This window comes from Rhipicephalus sanguineus, chromosome 10 (assembly GCF_013339695.2).
Source record: "Rhipicephalus sanguineus isolate Rsan-2018 chromosome 10, BIME_Rsan_1.4, whole genome shotgun sequence".
NCBI classification, from domain to species: domain Eukaryota; kingdom Metazoa; phylum Arthropoda; class Arachnida; order Ixodida; family Ixodidae; genus Rhipicephalus; species Rhipicephalus sanguineus.
In genome coordinates, this window is record NC_051185.1 from 8,463,064 (window position 1) to 8,480,889 (window position 17,826).

Here is a 17,826-nt window from a genome sequence, read left to right on the forward strand (position 1 = left end):
GCATGTTTGTCACGTAACACGTTTACAGACTGCATTTGGCGGCATTATATGGCGGATAAGTAGTTGCATTTGGTCAATTCATTTTGCTTTTATTTACTGACAACACTCACCAGTGAACGTTAATAAAATAAAAAATAAGCAATCATGCATACTGAAATAAATTCTACGAAACAAACAGATAAATACCGCGATTGAGAAAGGGTGCTGGAATTTGTGTATTTTTCGTGTCAATAGTGTAGGTACCAGTTAGATTAGCGGGTGCTATATCATTTGTAATCATTGTGTTGCTATATCATTTGTATGCACTGTGTTCTGATCTAATTAGATAAATTACGATTACGAACGGCATAGGGCTTTTTCGAAAGAGCCCGCGCTTACGCATGGCGCTTTGGTCGTGCGGTCAACCGCTTTTCCGGTCACGTGATTCAACATGTCCGCCTTCCATTTGCCCTGATCGGATTGCTAGCCGCTCTGGAAATATTTTTGAAGTGAGAAGGCGCGGATCAGCAGGTGTTTGTCGCCGACGCAACGTGCATGCGCCTCCCGTGAAAAGGACCATGAGCGACGACGAGCACTTCGACTTTCTCTTCAAGATCGTCCTGATCGGCGACTGCGGCGTCGGCAAAACTTGCGTCGTCCACCGCTTCAAGAGTGGAATGTACGTCGAACGTCACGGCAACACCATTGGCGTCGACTTCGCCATGAAGACGCTCACGGTCGAAGGCAAGAAAGTCAAGGTAGGTGGCAACATCCCCATTGACGGAACGTCGCTACCCTGGTGACAGCCGAATTTGCTTGCATTACCGCGCACGCGTTCGAAGCACATAGGGCAGCGATCAAGCTTTCTGGGAGCTGTCATTTCTAACCGAGGAACCGATGCAGCTGTTTTTGTTTGAGGGGCGGGGGGGGGGGGGGGGGGGGGGGCGTGCGTGCGATGAGACTTCTATATTTAATACACCTCTCGCAGCCGTCGTGATCGGACGACAATTGTCGCAGAATGCGGGATGACTCACATCTCCCGGTAGCGTCGAAAAACAAGCCGACACGGTTCAGCGCATTTGCGGGGCAGAGAGCTTAGGAGGAAAACCGAATGCCATTCTTTATCGTATCCTTGAGTTGCCCTCCCTAATTAGTTTGATCGCCTACAGCGCTTGTCGTAACTCTCGAGAGCTTGCCGACATCAGCGAAACTAAATGGCACTTTGATATCGAGCGCGGGAAATTTAAAGCGATGTAAACACGCGTACAGTGATAGATATTGTAAAAACAAGGGACTGTTGTGGCTGTGTTTTGTATTGTTCTAGCGTGAAGCCGAAAACCTATGTACCTTTTTGCCTTGTGATACAGCGAACAGTGAAATTGAGGAGGCGAAAAAAAAAATAATAATAAGCGGCCGTCGATATCAGCCACTTGACATCTGACATTCCGGTATCGCAATCGCGACTCTTTCCAGCTCCAGATATGGGACACGGCGGGACAAGAGCGCTTCCGGACAATCACCCAGAGCTACTACCGCAGCGCCAACGGCGTCATCATTGTTTATGACATCACTAAGAGATCGTCATTCCTGAGCCTACCGCGCTGGGTCGAAGAAGTGCGGAGGTACACGGGTTCCAACGTACCTCTGCTGCTTGTAGGTGAGCACTTCAGCGTGTTCTAAAGTTCAGCGCAGGTCCCGGGTTGCGGTCTTAATGTGAAAGCCTTAAGTGTCTCGTTGCGCGGCCCCTTAAGTGAAACACGGCAGGCGAATGAAGTGGTACAAAAACCCACGTGGACCAACATCACTAATGACGTCGTGCAGTGACGTCATCACGTATTCGTGATGATGTCATTAAAATGCACACCAATAAACAAGAAATATATTGACATACCTTCTTGTTTCTCAATTTTTCTTTTTCTTGTTGAGCAGGTTTCACCAGCTAAAGCTGTGTCAGAAGCCACCCCTTGATGTGTAGGAAGGTTCTGGAATATTATAGATTATAATCAGATTGTGTTCACAACACGAATAGCCGCGTGCATTGCAGTACTCGCATGAGCACGAGATGATATGCTGGAATGTTTGATGCATGTACTATTGGCGTCAAATGAAACACAAACAGCGGCAAGCATTAACAGTGTTCATCGTAATAACATTAACAATGTTATAGTGTGCACCGTCCAGTCATCACTACTGACAGGCACGCACATCAGCATTGACAGCGCTGCATGATCCCCCCATAGTGCGATATTTTCGCTTCTGTTCTACTTCTGATAAGGTGACGTGGTGATAATATTAGGTGGCCGGCATGGGTGTGCAGAGTGCTTTTTGTTGTATAAATTTTTTTTTATTTATTGTTTTCTTGCTTTGAAGCATCACAAGTGGAACGCAGGTGTAAATATCGCACTATGGGATGGCACAGTGTTGCCAAAGCAGATGTGTGCACCTGTCACTGGTGATGACTGGACGGCGCACACTATGCCGTTGCTAATGCTTGCCGCTGTTCAATTTTAATTTGATGCCTATAGTACATAAGCTGACGTTTTTCATTGAAGGTTCTGACCCTCGAGAACCGACGACTGCCCTCGCTGATGTCATTATACCGTGAATCTTATTTGGTTTGCTGGGCACAAATTCACCCAGTAAATATTTTGATCCTTGCTGTTTTCGGTCCGCACCTTTCACCAGCATAGGCACAGAGAATATGGTTGAAAAATGTTGTTTACTGTATGCTGACAAAGGAAAGCAAAAGCGACACAAACTTTCCTTTTGCCATGGCAGACAGTACATGATACATGGAAACATGACAGTGGCTTGAACAAAGTGGTTACAAATTGGTGATGCGCTTACGGTAGGGAGACGCTACGAAGGACAGACTACAAAGGACACAGGACACAGTTTAGCAGAACGAGCGCAAACTGTGTCCTGTGTTCTTTGTTGTCTCACCTTCGTAGCGTCTCCCTACCGTAAGCGCATCACCAAGTCAACGTGAACTAACTAGCCCTTTCCGTCGCATTAATGGTTCTGTATAGTAGAGTTCATCATAATGAAGAGAAATTGGGCCGACCTGAGTACTCATGAGTGTTCAACTTACTCATGGCTTAGTAATTTTCATGGGTCTTTTTACTTGCCCATCACCACACAGAAGTGGCAAAAATAATTTGCTTACACAAATGCACACATGCTCAAAGGCAGGGCTAACATTGAGTTTTGAAAGAACAACCAGTCTGTGCTGTTGTTTAGGACTGTTGAACCTCAATATAATGAAGTTAGTAAAATCTGCACTTTAATCTGTTATCTCGATACTTCATTAAATTGAAATGTGACCTTTTAAGCAAGGTATAGTAATCCAAAAGCTCTTTTTTGTGTGTGGTAAGCACTGGAAGAATGTTTGAATAATATGACAGTCCAAAAAACTCATTTCAATAACGCAAAAAAGCAAATTGAACCTGAGATCCTGCAACCGCAGCTTGATTCTGCGCCGGCAAAGTAGTCCTCTTCACAGCGGCCGAGCGTCACGCGTAAACCCAAAAGAAATGCAGGTCCGATGCACTATGGTAATTTAGGATAAGTGTTTGTTAAAACAGTGGACAACTCAATTATATGACCACTGGTCTCCGCAGAAATTGTGAAAAAAGAAATACCGCGTTATATTGAAAGTTTTGTTATATTGAAGTTCAATATATCTAGGATTGACTGCATTCCTTGAACCGGGTCACCTTCAACCTTTGGTAACAGCCCCATTGCCTTGTGTGCAGGAAACAAATGCGACTGTGAAAGCTTGCGAGAAGTGACGCAGGAGGAGGCACAAGCCCTGACCGACCAGTACCCCGAGTTTATGGCCACCATCGAGACGAGCGCCAAGGAGAACACCAACATTGAGTCCGTGTTTGTCATGCTTGCCACCGAACTCAAGAACACCCACGACCCTGTCGGACACCTGACCGATGAGGACCTGCGCCGCATCTCCCTCAACACGAGCAAGGTCGGGCCCAAGGCCGCGTGCTGCACAAAACTGTGATGGGGCAAACGAAATTCCCCGCTCAAGAAGGAGAGGGGGCAGCTGTAACGTTACTTCTTTTTTTTTTCCTCTTCCATCTTGCCTGCTGCCTGCAAAGTATTTTTCTTTACACGTACCCTCCTTCTTTGACTACCGGAACAATGCAATTTGGGAGCCGCAATACCAACTTGTGCCACTAATTTAACTTGCCTCCCCCCATCATAAGTGGCAGTGTCCAGCAAGAGCACAAAAAAAATTTGCAACTTCTCTGACAGTTACTTGAGGATGCTGGACCGAGAGCGAACTTTGTTGCGCGAATCAAAGGCCCATTTTCGCTAGCCGGCTCCCGGGCAGATCAAACATATCACCTTTCCGAAGGTCTTTGCGGTTGTGAACACCCGCTGCCTTTTGGCACACGGTCACAAGCGTGCAGTGTCCCAACTGTGAAAAGTTCTTGTTTTTGGTCACTTCATTTTAACTGTCGTTGACGTCCTCCTAGGCATAGTACTGAACATCTGGATGGAGCGACACAAACAGTGCCTTTCTTAGCCTTTTGGCATGGCCGGAGTGCTGTACAAGATCATTTGCACTCCTCCTTTTGGTTTTGTGAGTAGTAGTTACAACGGGAAGTCTCTCGTATCCCACGTTTGCAATAAAGGTGTCACTTTTCAAGTGGGATTCGCTCGCCCGCTTGAGCCGATGTCAAGCGCACCTTTTCATAGCCTTTTAATGAAGACTACACCTACTGAAATAACACTCAGGATACATTTCCACGAGTTTTAGTCAGTGTTTTTGCCCACTAGTCACACTCCTTTCTTTCCTCATCGCCACTGCATCTTAGGAAGTCTTTTTGCTAGTTTTCAAGCTTTTAGGGGTCAATACATGTAATTAAATGTAAAGGGTGCCATGACTTCTTTGCTGGTGCAGGCATGGAATAGTTAGGCCAATTGAGTTTGTGTGCACTTTCTGATTTAGAACCTGCTGCTAAGTACAATGTCATGAATTTCATTCCTGGTGAAGTGAAATGTAAAATGGTAGCACACATTGTTTAGGTACATATTAAAGAATCTCAGGTTGTCATAGTTAATTTGGAGCTCCTTTCCTTCACATGCAGTGTCTTACAGCTCAAATGTAGATTTGGGACATCAGAATTCATCAGCCAGCCCAGTTAGGCCGCCTTAGCAAATAGCTTTGCTATTGATATTGTCACGGATGTAGTGTGGCTGTAGCGTGGCATTGCAGCATTCGTACATCACCACTTCTTTGCACGATTTGAGCCTCACGCAGTGCAGTGTTCTCTGCACTCTTTGAAGAGGAGGTGCAAACTTTGTGCAAAAGGTGTCAAGCTCGATTGGAAAGTGCACAGAGCTGGCACAAACTGATTGCTTGTCACTAAAGTTAGCATTGTCATTAATGTTGGAGCAAGGATAGCTGTGGCACCATTTCTCTCATTGCCGTTCATGACAGCACTGCCGAATTTCAAATTCTGGCCTGCATAACCATGTCGCTGCAAACATTTGTTCCAGGTAGAAATTTTGAGATGTGGAGATTGTTAATGAACCCTGCTCATCCTGTTGCTACTGGGTACTTTTGTAGAACTTCAACCTTACATTGCTATCGTAGCCATTCCAGATGAGAAAGCAGTGCAAATGTGATGGTAACACAAAGCAGAGAAGTACACGAACAGGCCTATGTCACCTGTGTAGTTCTCTGCCTTGCTTTGCCATCCCATTTGCATTTCTCTTGCAGTAATCAACCAACTTGCCCAGTTTTACACTCCATTACAGTTCCATTTCTTGTTCAATGGGCTACCCTGTTTGTCAAAGCCTCATCAACGCCTGTCCTGTGTGGTATTCCTGTGCCTTGTGTTCAGTGCCATTCATGCTGCTCTTTACTTGGCCCACTTTTACAGTCTGTTGCAGGTGAGAAAATATAGGGAGTTTTAGTGTCTTGCACACCCAAGGTTAGGGGAGGCAAACGACTAGGTGTATGAAACAGATGCAAATATATACATTACAGCGCAAAACAATTGTCAAAGAATGCGAGGTGTAAAGATTTGGGTGTGCGGAGACACTTAGTTTTGCCATTTCTAAAACTCTCAAATGTTCATTGAGTTTCATTGTCGAGTTTCAATGGCATCTGACAAAATTCTCGAGGAGAGCCTAATACGGCTCTCCTCGAGAATTTTGTCAGATGTACATTCATTAAAGAGTTCTTCAACAGGCTTTGCAGATCTTAAGTTCCTTGGGTGCACACTGAAAAATAGCCTGTGTACACAAGAGGCTTACATTTGACAAATGCGCATTGATGAATGTGCATTTGACAGGTGTGCATTGCCCCAATGCAAATGCATGCACAAAGCTTTAGGCGACCTATTCTAAGCCTCTCTATTCGAAAGCATTACACTCATTCAGCTGCAGTAGCACAAAAAATTGGGCTAGTTGGTATTGATTCATGTTTTAAAGGGGTACTGACACGAATATTTTCAGTTATCGTTTTTTTGCGTCAAATGAAAGGTCAAGCCCTCAAGAGCCTAGAAAAGGTAGTACTAAGTGCGAGTGCACCCTGAGAAAGTAATTGCAGTGTGTTTTTAAAAGTTAGTTTCGGTTCCTACTGTACCCTGACGTCACAACACGGTATGAGCTTCTCGTCACGTGCTCGCACAATATATAGTGACGTTTCCACGGCCGCTCCGCATTGTGGCTCCGCTGGTGATGCACAAGCGGCCATTTTGGAAGTTTTGATGATGCACAAGCGACCATCTTGGAAGTTTTGGTACCTAACGTCATCATAACTAGCCAAACTGCTGCGTGAAGTCACCAGAATTTGCCACATCGACACTAGCTTGACGTCAAGCTAGTGTCGATGTCAGTAGGATCGTCATAGAAAAATTGATTTTAATATGGAATTAAAATATCTTATCAGCATTTGCTGAGCTTCACACTTGCTCAGAGACGTCTCTGCATACAGGAGATTTGCATGTCAGAGTAAACTCGCCTTCGAAAAAAGGTGTCAGTACCCCTTTAACAGGATAAGACGCGCATACAGACACGGACACTAGAAGAAAACGCAGGCGCCAGTGTTATTTGCGTTTTCTTCTAGTGTCTGTGTCTGTGTGCGCGCCTTATCCTGTTAAAATGTCATTCAGCTATGTTCTAAGGTTTTGTAAATAGGTGTTGCTGAGCTTAAAGACAGCATGAGCACTCAAATGTGCTCTTGTTCTGAGTTGAACTCATGATATGTTCAAAACACTTCAGGAGTTCGCTTGCAGTGCACTCTCTGCTAACGAAATTTATTGTTGCATCATATTCACGATATACAGTTGTCGAGAGACTTGACCACATTTGACAGTGCAGGCCTAAAATGAACACACATCATGCTGAATGTTTGGAAGCATGAACACACTCTTGACATGTCCTGGGATCTCAGCATGCTGCCATGTGAACAACTATTCACTTGTTTAGATTTTAGCCATTTTGCTTTGTTTAGTATGATTGTGCTCTCTTGAAAAAAATGGTAGACTCCCAAAGAAATGCAGAGGCCACACCGGCTGGTTTTATGAGAAGGCCATTTAAGCAAACTTGATTTAGCTGATCCTCTAAAAATGTTGCCGGTTCATTGGATACAAGTAACGACAGAAAGCAATAACCAAAGCACAGATGTAAAAGGCAGTATTTATTAAATTTGTTTGGCACAAGGCATTTCTTTACGTATTCATGCATAACTTATTGGGTTGTTTCTGCTTGCCAGCACTTGCGAACCTGTGGCCAGAAACGAGAGCTGGAAGTTTACCAAGCATGTTTAAAAAAATTACCACTGCTTTGGGGTCGCTAAAAATGCACCAAGATATTTAGGGCATTATTGGCTGCATTGTGTGCAAGTGCTGCTATTTCTTGTGACTCCTGGGCAGTTTCTTTACTCTATTTATCAGCCTGGAAAGGAACATCGAGAGCCAGATGATTTAATGTTTTTGTATTTGGAGCCCAGGAGGTTTCCTCATTGTCATAAATGCTAATGTAGCTATCACGCACAGAAACACCGTTTGCTGCTCATTTAAATAGCGCAGTCACAACCCCCCCCCCCCCCCCCCAAGTTTGTTGATCTGAGTGAATTGCTAAACCGAGTTACAGTTCTCAGTAGCAGCTGCAGAATTTAGACTTAACCTAATCAGAAGTTCACTTCAAGCAAATTCTTTCACATTGGGTCTGCAAAAGACCAACCAAACTTACCCAAGTTTATCTTAATTTGGTATAACTGGTTTAACCTTTTTTTTTTAAATGCGTGATAGGAGATACTGACATCTTTAGGCAGCACCGACTACTCCATTTTACGTGAAATTACCGTATCCATAAGATTCACTTACTTTGCCATTGTCGTATTTCCCTTGAGCATAAAATGCACATGTGTGTGCAGCCTTTTTTAAAGTGCAGCTAGCAGCCGTCTCTCACAGCAGTTCTACTGCTCAACGCAATCATTTCAAAGGAATGCCATATTTTGACATGCAAATGCGTGCTTGTTGTCAGCCGTTTGTTGGTGCTTGACAACTGAAACACCTGTATTCAAGTACAATTCGCTGGGAATGGGTTTACACATATTGAGCGGCTTTTGACAAATACAAGGCATGAACTGATGTGTTAGCACATTTCGTCTATCAACCACTACCCGTATGAATCACCAGTTTTAACTAAATTTGCATACAAAATGTCTTGCTTGGAAACTAAAGGCAGACTGTGCCATACCATCCTGCCTTCCCTGTGACATTGCACTCTACAGGGTCAGTGTAAATGTTTGTGCACTTGTTAAATGTGTAAACAGGCTGTAATGAACCTTTGTATCCTGTATGTACCTGCAACAAGAGTTTAACTCCTGTTTTTTTGGCACCAGTTACAAATCCACAAGTAACTGTAGTGACACAGAGGGCTCTCAAGGTTTTTTTCAAGTGTTTTAGTGTTGATTTGAAAAAAAGAACCCTTTATGGTGGTGTGCTCTGGTGTTTGTAAATAGGCTTGGCACACTCAATATTGTCTTGACTCGGATGCTCTTTGACATCTTGGTAATCTCTAAATAGCTCAGAGACAGCAGTGCAAGGCGATAGCCCATTTTCTAAAATAACTGGAAAGATGCAAAATGTTTTGAAAAGTTCTTGTTCAGCAAAGGCAAGAGAGCATGCTCGTACCATTACACATGCATCGAGGTACAGAAAAATTATGTGCATAAATATTTGGTTTTAAGTGGATTCCTTGTAAAATACAGTACTGTGTTTCTTTAGGGCTACTTTTCGTGTGAGTTGAACTGTGTACTTGGGCTTGTTTCAAGACTCTGCTTGTGGGTTATCTCATCATCCCAGCCTCTTTCTTACACATCAACACCACCACTGCACTTAGCATTGCTCGCACAGTCAATCGCAGGTCACTGTTTTGAGAAAATCTTCAAGCATGCATTGCCTGTTGGTCTGGCCACTGTTCCATGCACTTCTGTCTTTGGAAGCTGTCTTTGCATTTTTTCTTCTCTTTTCTTGAGAAAAGTTTCACTCAATAACTAGCCACACTTCAAACCTTGCTCTACGTGTGGCTTTGATGGTGCCTTTTGTTCACCATCGCTACAATCATATGATTGACTGATGAGCCCTGGCATTCGTCAAGCTGCAATGAATCAACCATCTTTTCTGCGCCGAGAATGGCTAACTAGCAGTGGTCTTGACATTCAAGCAATGCTTGCCCAGTAGTAAATGTAATCAAACCAGCGGTCACCAGTGCGGGATGTCAAGTGAACCTGTTTCATAGAGAAATGTACCAAGGGCTGCACTAAGAGTAACATGTGCCCTGACAGGATGATCAATTAAAACGTGAAACTTAACTAACTGGTGCCAAACTAACAGTAGTTGACTCCCGCGTCACTTTGCTATGGTCCGTACAGACGGTCACAGTTTCGTGCACATCCGTCCTTGAGACTCTGGTGTGTACTATTTGAAATGGCAGTCTTTTAGGTTATGTGCACTCGCACATTTTTTTTCTTTTGTGTGTGTAAAAAATGTGCAATGTTTTTTACTTTGATGAGCAATCACAGACCAGAAGTGGTGCAATCGAGAGGAAGTAAATCTCATACTGGTGCTACTGCGCCCTTGTTTGTGTAAAACTTTAAAAGCGTTGGAAGCCTTTTTTATTATTATTTGTAAACTTGAGGCTGCTTGTGATTTGGTGCTTCGACACATTTTGTCATCCCATTTGTGCTTGTGGGCACATTTGCAGCAGGCAGCGTGTTGAAGGCCCATTTTTAAATGTTGTTTGGGCAGCTTTATAAATAGTGCTACTTTTGGAACAACTTAGTGCATGATATTTCATGTTGGTGCACTCCCGAAATAAACAAGTTATTGCAATTTTACCTCACATGAGTCTCTTTTTTTTTTCCCCACAATTTTATTAGCAGTGGTCAAACAAGAAATGTTCTAGGCATGAGCCACTGCTTTGAAAAGGGGATTTGTCTTATGGCATTCTTCACTGGTGAATCTGGGATGGGATTTTTGTTCTCTAGTGGTGTCTACTGGTGGTTTTGGGTTTACAAACACTGCATCGCAATGCTTTCATTTGCCCTGCCGTCAAGTTACACCTTGTGCTCTTCAAATATAGCAAATTCTGCCGTATTGTTGAATTTTCTATCTTATTTGCTTTAATTTGCTCACATGGCTGCCATGGCCTCTTTAGGAGTAGTTACCTGATTTTGAAGCATCGCAAAGGGAAATTTTTCGGTTTTTTTTTGCATGCGTTGTTAATGCGTATGCTTACTGTAGCGAGGAAATATGTATAAACTATTTTAGTTTGATTTTAAACTTTTTGCTGTACAGCATCTGCAAGCCAGCCCCACCGTAGTGGACATGTCATGACAAGTCAACACAGTTCACTGAGTTTACAAACTTTGCGTCATGTATGCGGCCGAAACTGCTGATATCGCTGTACGTAGTCGCTGGGTAATAGTTCACTCGTCTGCGTGCATCTGAGAGCAGCCGACAAAGCTGCTGCTAGTGTATGTCACAAGTTGCTGTTCCCACATGGCTCAGATTTGCATCAGACTGTTGACATGTCACTGTGAAACCGTCCCTTTGATATAAAAACCAAAAGTTGTTTCTTTAAGGTAGCTCAATGAATGCATTTCAAGGCACCACGACATTCTTTTAAGGGTTCTCAACAACCGTTATTTTATTTAGAGATACAATGGAAAAATTTCTAAATTTCTTGCTAACATTCCTTTTAAAAATATAATAAATTCTCAAGTCTTACTTGATACAACTGTAAGACACGCTGCGATGGACGACTCCAGATTAATCTTGACCACCTGGGGTGCTTTGCATTTCACCCCCATCAAAATGCGACCTGAAATCAAACCGGCTTCCTCGATATTGGCAGTGCAATGACTCGGCCACTGAGCTACTACAGCAGGTTATGGCCTCTGATTGGCTCAGAACACCATGTTCACAATGATCCATTGTGGAGCATCCTTGCTTTCTGCTGGCAAATTCAGATTGCTGAAGGCAAAGGACTCGCTCTGATGTTTTGGTGGCCGTTCCAGATCAGCCAGTGGAAGACATCATTAGTCAAAGTGAAGCCCTTCATTGGCTCCAGCCCAAGACAGCAGCTGTTCGCCAGGGGGCTCACAAGGTGGGGGGGGGGGTTATCAGCTGCCCCCAAAAATTTTCATCTGATCCCCCTTTGCCCCCTTCCCCCCCCCCTACAATGGATAGGTTACCTACCTCCCTACGCCCCGCTTTGCCCCTGCCGAAGGGACTCGCTTGTCATAGGTGCCCCCCCAGCGAAAGAATCCTGGCGCCGCGCCTGCTTTTCAGTCACTGTATATCACCTTATCTCCATCTTCCTTTGAACCTGTCATACTTGGGTCTTTTTATTGTGAAGTATTATTTATAGGGTCACTTTCTGGTCTTTATTTTATGTGTTCGGGTGGTATCATATTCATGGCTTTCCTTCATGTCTGTCATTTCCTCATTCTCACTACATTGTTGTGCACTACACTCCATATGGTGTTGAGCATCCTACAGGATCCCCAGGGTTTATGCATTAATGGCCCCTAAGTGAGCCCAAACAGCTGAGAAGCTGAACCACTTGGACACCGTCGTGCCATTGCTGGATATTGACGTCTTGCCACTAAATGTTAACAGGAGCATGCTTTCTGCACTGTCAAATAGCACCGAGAAGCAAGAATGTCTGTTAAAATGTTGGCGAGAGAATGTGATGTGGTTAAAAATATTGCCAAACGTGTTGCAACTCGTGTGAACACATGTTGACTGCTTCAGGACCTGGTGCTCTCACATTTGAAGCATTAGAACTTATCACCCATATCCAATTCATGGCGTTCATCAGTCACAAAGAAACATCCACATGAGCAGCCGAGATGCCATTTAAGACATGAACTACACACAAAGCAAAATCTATTAATCACATGCCTTGTATGACCCATACCTTCATTGTGTGGGATCTGTGTTGTGTTCCTTTTTATGCTAGCACAGAAGGCTTTTCCGGCCAAGGTCAGTGGTTTAGCTAGCTGACGTTTGCAAACAATGAAACATTAATATTACATTAGGAGGAGGAAGAAAAGACAGCATGCTTTAAATTTTTACAGTGCACACTTTTGCGAGATACTAATACGTTATTAGGGATTTACTTTCGGGCAGCACACAGACTGCAGAAAAGTTGGATTAGTGAACACTTCACAGGCAGCACGTCGTTTTAGATCGCATCATCTTTTCTTCAAGTGATGTTGCTGAGTGCTGTAGGAAGTTACCTGAATAATTTTGTTCAAATCAGGGTGCGTTTTTCACCATCAAGATATACCCATCCAAAGGTATGGTACAAACCAACGTGCAAAAGTAAAATTTAACACAACATTTGTAGAATGTCCACAAACTTTTAAACTTCTGCACACGAAACTTGGGAGATTTGCCAGATTTGTTTGCTAATTTTTGGCAACATTATGGGCTTTCTCACCCCAACATTTACACAACACAAAGAAAAAAAATCAGGCTTTTTATTTTACAGCGGTACCCGCAACAAAGCAACATTGGCGACACTTATCGATGGAAATATTGGGAGGCACGAGTGATGAGTGGAATGGCAGCAGTCTGTTGATACACACGCTTATTAGGTTATCAGTATCAAAATATACAATTTGCTTCAAACATCACATGCACTTCAGTCAAACTTGTAGCCCCGTTTCTTGAGGTCCTCTCTGGCTTCCACAATTTGCTGCAGCAAGAAGAAAGCACACGAGGTTAGGCCAGAACACAGATACCTTTTGCATAATTAGTGTACACTGTCTGCAGGTGTGGCTTGCAAAGCATAACAATAATAATTTTTTAATAATTGTTAGGGTTTTACATTCCAACACCACCATATGATTATGAGACATGGCGTAGTGGAGGGTTCCAGAAATCTAAGCGCATGCCTAAGACTCTAGCATTTTGCCTCCATCGAAATAAGGCCACAGTGGCCGGGATTCGATCTCGTGAACTTTGGGTCAGCAGCCAAGCACCACAACCACTAGACCACCACGGTGGGTGGCTTCCAAAGCAAAAAAGCCTGCAAAGCTGCCTTCATATTTAAAGAAGTACGGAGCTTAACATCCCAGAGTGAGATGCAAGGCTATGAGTGATGTAGTAGAGGGCTCCAGAATAACGCTGGCCACCCAGCAATCTTCAATGCACATCCTTACATATGGCAACAATATTATCTTCACTGGTGACTGGTAGATCTGCATAGTCCCGCAATTTTCAGAGGTAGGCAATCTAAGTTCCATTCGTGCTATCAACTTTCTAAAGCTTCTTATAGAGACCAAACCATGTTATGTATTGGATAATTATGCTTCCTTGTAGCATATGAATGAGCAATTAATATTGTGTACCAGATACCGAGGCAGTCATTTTTGTTCGAGATGGTTTAGAATGCAGTAGGTGCCACAGACAGTCACACTGGTGCACCTCTAGAGCATTGGCTACGACCTGCACCGTGCGATCACCATGAAAATCAATATAAGTACAATAGCAGATGATCTGTATTGAATGTGACCAACAGTGGCTGTACTGTAAGAAGGAAAAAAGAAACTTGAGCCAGACCACGATGGCGTGTACCTTTTTGAGCTCTGCTGCCGCTGCTTCACAGTTGTTGAATGTGAGGACCCTGTAGATGACTACTGAAGCAGCATACACCTGAAAAGAAACATTCCAGTCAAAGGTCACATTTCACACTTGAGCTAAGCTGGTGCTACCAGCTATCGATAGCTACCTCGGCAGTGAGGAAGGGCGGTTGCACAACGAATCTCGCTGGAGTCAACCTTTCAAGCAAAGGGCCTTTTCATTAGTCTTGATGCACACAGGTTCCCTTGCTGAAATGTTGGCTCCAGCGACATTCATTGTCCAAGTATTGTATGTCACATCAAACTTCAATCTTCATGTGAACTTCTCTCTAGGTTGGACTAGCTGGTTGATGCAGTTAAATGTAGCAGCCATGTCACACACAACCAAAACAATAAAGAGTCAAAAACTGGGATTGTTTGTGCATACCTAGAAGAATGTTCGGAGACAGTGCATGACGATGATGCAGTACTAGACCATGTGGGTGCAGACTAACAAACCAAGACCAGAGTATGGACTAAACACTACCAGTTGAAAGAAAAGTGTTCCCTAGACACCGTTTTATTCTGCTATGAATAAGACTCTTGGTGTTGACGCCGTACGTATCTTCACCCATTATATTCATGTCTTTTGAAATAAAAGTTCTTAGGCGGCACTTGTGTTGCCTCACCTTGTCCATATTCTAAACATGACATACAATCCTACATCATCACAGGGATCAATGTTGAGGTTAAGTTTGCTTGTTCTGCTCTTGCATTAGTACATGGATGTACCCATCAAGGTTTCAGTTTACGCAGTCGTGATGACTTAATGAGCTGACATAATGGTAAACCAGAGCAAGTGCCTGAAATCATGCTTAAAAGCTTATTGATACAGCGTCAGTGTCTGGCGCTACTGACAGTTACATAAACATTCCACTTCACCTCTGGCATCTGGCATTTACAGAGGCATGTACAGGCGCAGTGAGGACGCTTGATTTTTCAGATAGAATAAACTCTGTTCATACAACGGCTCTGTGCAATTTTAACGACGACGAAACGCACTCTATGGAGTTTCAAGCTTGCATTGTTTTGGCGCGCTCACTCTAGAATTGACTTTAATGTGATGACTTTAACTTTTCATTATCGAGTTGTTCACGCGGTGAGTGCCTAAGTTAGGATCGGCTGACATGAAATGAGTACCGCGCGTATAGTATCCTTCAAAACTGTTCACTACTGATTCCAATTATTTTGATGTGACAAGTCCAGCTAATTTAATTACAATTACAGTGATCAAAATGGCCATAAACGCTGAAAAAAACTTACCCCAAAGACAATGCAGGCGTACAGCGGGAGCTGAAAATATACATTTAAAATTAGACAAACACAGTCAATTTCTAACGAGAAAGCGGGGAATAGCAGAATATCAGCTTACCAGCCAAACGTGGGTCTCCACGGCGCCTAACCTTTGCGATAGAAGTGCGGCCCATACTGCCATGAATATGGAGAGCCCCAGCAACCACTGCATTAACTTTGTCATCGCCGGTTTCTGCAAGAGGTGAAAGAAAACACGCTTGTTTTAAAGGACACGTTGATCACAACGTAGCGCCGCCCCTGCGCAGGGAGCAGTATAGCGGATACGGGAAACGACATTGTTCGCGCACAGAAGGAATGGGTGACTTCGAAGATGCTTTGTGTACTTACCTGCCAACTCAGCGCGTTAAGCGACACGCACACAGTTGAACTCGAGCTCTTGACCCGCCGAAGATGCCCCACGAAAGCAAAGTACGAAAGCAACACACGCAAATCCGGCTGCTTGACACGGAGACGGAGCTACCGAAGCACCACCAGCGGCAGCGTCTATCATTACCACTTATATCCTTCGAGATTGGCGACCAATACATTGATCTGCCACAGTAAAGTCACTGAAAAAACAAATGAAGTGCTTTATTTGAAAATTACTATTAGTCCCCTACGAATAGCTATAGTGATATCCTCAATGAAATAATGACACTATAGATTCAGCAACTGCTTTCTCTGATTAGCAAAAACAGATCTCGAAGGCTACGCTTCGATACGCTGCAAGAGCCGAAAGCAAATCGGAAACGCATCATCGTCGTTGCTTTGTTGGTAGAAATTACGCAGAAAAATAATAATTTTTAAGGCCAAAGCCTTAGATGTCTCATCAAACGCGAAAATTGACCGGCATCCCGCGTCGGCGTCCACACAACTCATGCAAAAGGTCATCACGTGATGACGTCATAATGACGTCACAGTGACGTCTCGTCACACGGTGACGTCATTACGTACATCTTAGTCTGGTCAATGGTGGGCCCATCACGGAGGCAGGGCCCAAACTAGGTAGGTAGCTCCAATCCTGCAGGCAATGCAAAACCACATTAGTTGCAGAAAGCTTTCGGAGGGTGGCGGCGCAGGAATAATGCAGTGGCTAGGGTGCCTTGATGCACGCATCGAGGCACTCTAACATCGACTGAGAAGCAAGAGATAGCTTCGTGTGTGCATAAGGGACGCTGTGAGTTTTTGTCTAAATCGGTCAATACTGAATTGGTCATGTCGAGAAAATATTGGCCCTGAAAATTTCTGTACTTGTTGTCGAACCCGGTTCACCGGTCACAGCAGCCCAAACCTCGGCCGCGGTGTGAGTCTCGGTGACGCTCATTCGCAGTGATTGCGGGAAATAAAACTAAGAAATCATTTCCCTATAAGGTTCTTATATATTTAAGGGGGAAAGCTTTTTTGTAGCGTTAGCTACACTGGCCGAGGCGGAGCAATTTCGCGTGGCAGTTTGAGAGCCGTGCAGCGCATGCGCCAGGAGCAGTGACGTCACACGGCGCACAGCTGGCGCACCGGAGCCGCCGCCGCGCGCGCCTCGCCGGTCTGCGCATTCCAGAGGAGTGACGTCATAGCCGTGGCAGACGCGTTGACGCCGGCGCGCGCCCAGCAGTGCCGCTGTGCGCCTCCGTTGCGCAGTAGCCGTCTGACGCTGCGCCGGAGCCGCTTGATAGCGCCTCTCATTTTGCGCGCATAGGCAGACGTATCAGTGGGGGTACACATATAGCTGGGAGGAGGAGGAGGAGGAGGAGGAAAAGAAACACGGAAGGACAGGCAGGTTAGCCATTCGTCAGACCGGCTGGCTGGCGTTCGCCAGTGTGGTATAGCCATGGAGAAAGAGAGCGCAAATGCTGCTTAGCGGCGCAGAAAAGCGGAGAAGCTCGACAACCAGGAAAGCTAAGAATAATCAGCTGAACCTTAGCTAACGCTACGTATATCGTGGCATAGCCGAGCTAAGCCAAATTTTTTTTAGTCTATAGGAACCATGTCTCAGTATGCGAGACGCAAATTCACGCGTGTGCAGGCCGGCAGTGTCATCTTCGTCCGCGCACACCGATAGATGACTCAGCGTGTCAAGATGGAAGCGTGATAGAGGGAAAATACACAACCACCCGTCTGTAGCACGAGGCTCGTGCTACAGAGGGGTGGTTGTCTATTTTCTCTTTCCTAACCCTTCCGCTACCTTGCGTGATTCCGCAAAGTTTGTGATAGAGGAACCTGGATGTAGTACGTGCATCAAACATTAGTTTCGTTGGCGACATCTTTATCAGTTCTATCTAGCGTATATGGCAGCGCACACCGGGTGAAAGAACGAACAAGAAACAAAAGGACAACACAAGTGCAGCGCTTGCGTCGTCCTTTGTTTTCATGTTAGTCGTTTCACC

General features: G+C 44.5%; 2 protein-coding genes across 3 annotated transcripts; one reads left to right on the forward strand and one right to left on the reverse strand.

Moving 5' to 3' along the window:
• The first annotated feature begins 406 nt into the window (after nt 1–406).
• On the forward strand, nt 407–10,357 carry LOC119406959 (ras-related protein Rab-43). Its single transcript, XM_037673773.2, has 3 exons — nt 407–737; nt 1,453–1,636; nt 3,735–10,357. Exons 1-3 carry the CDS (start codon nt 558–560, stop codon nt 3,995–3,997), a joined length of 627 nt encoding a protein of 208 aa, XP_037529701.1. The 5' UTR covers nt 407–557; the 3' UTR covers nt 3,998–10,357.
• A 2,632-nt stretch (nt 10,358–12,989) lies between these two features.
• On the reverse strand, nt 12,990–15,942 carry LOC119406960 (dolichol-phosphate mannosyltransferase subunit 3). 2 transcript variants are annotated; one of them, XM_037673774.2, is made up of 5 exons: nt 15,794–15,942; nt 15,525–15,638; nt 15,416–15,445; nt 14,109–14,186; nt 12,990–13,227 (listed from the first exon to the last, which is right to left on the reverse strand). In XM_037673774.2, exons 2-5 carry the CDS (start codon nt 15,627–15,629, stop codon nt 13,174–13,176), a joined length of 267 nt encoding a protein of 88 aa, XP_037529702.1. In that variant the 5' UTR covers nt 15,630–15,638; nt 15,794–15,942; the 3' UTR covers nt 12,990–13,173. The 2 variants fall into 2 exon arrangements, with proteins under 2 accessions (XP_037529702.1, XP_037529703.1); XM_037673775.2 differs by having other exon boundaries at nt 15,525–15,703; nt 15,794–15,920.
• Nucleotides 15,943–17,826: the final 1,884 nt, after the last annotated feature.

What these genes read in the sequence shown, in the direction of transcription:
- LOC119406960 (XM_037673774.2), bottom strand. Translation starts at nt 15,629, where the DNA reads ATGACAAAGTTAATGCAGTGGTTGCTGGGGCTCTCCATATTCATGGCA. An exon ending in TGGAGACCCACGTTTGGCTG is followed by an intron (nt 15,446 to 15,524) that starts GTAAGCTGATAT and finishes GTATATTTTCAG; the next exon opens with CTCCCGCTGTACGCCTGCAT. An exon ending in ACGCCTGCATTGTCTTTGGG is followed by an intron (nt 14,187 to 15,415) that starts GTAAGTTTTTTT and finishes GTTTCTTTTCAG; the next exon opens with GTGTATGCTGCTTCAGTAGT.
- LOC119406959 (XM_037673773.2), top strand. Translation starts at nt 558, where the DNA reads ATGAGCGACGACGAGCACTTCGACTTTCTCTTCAAGATCGTCCTGATC. An exon ending in TCGAAGGCAAGAAAGTCAAG is followed by an intron (nt 738 to 1,452) that starts GTAGGTGGCAAC and finishes GACTCTTTCCAG; the next exon opens with CTCCAGATATGGGACACGGC. An exon ending in CGTACCTCTGCTGCTTGTAG is followed by an intron (nt 1,637 to 3,734) that starts GTGAGCACTTCA and finishes CCTTGTGTGCAG; the next exon opens with GAAACAAATGCGACTGTGAA.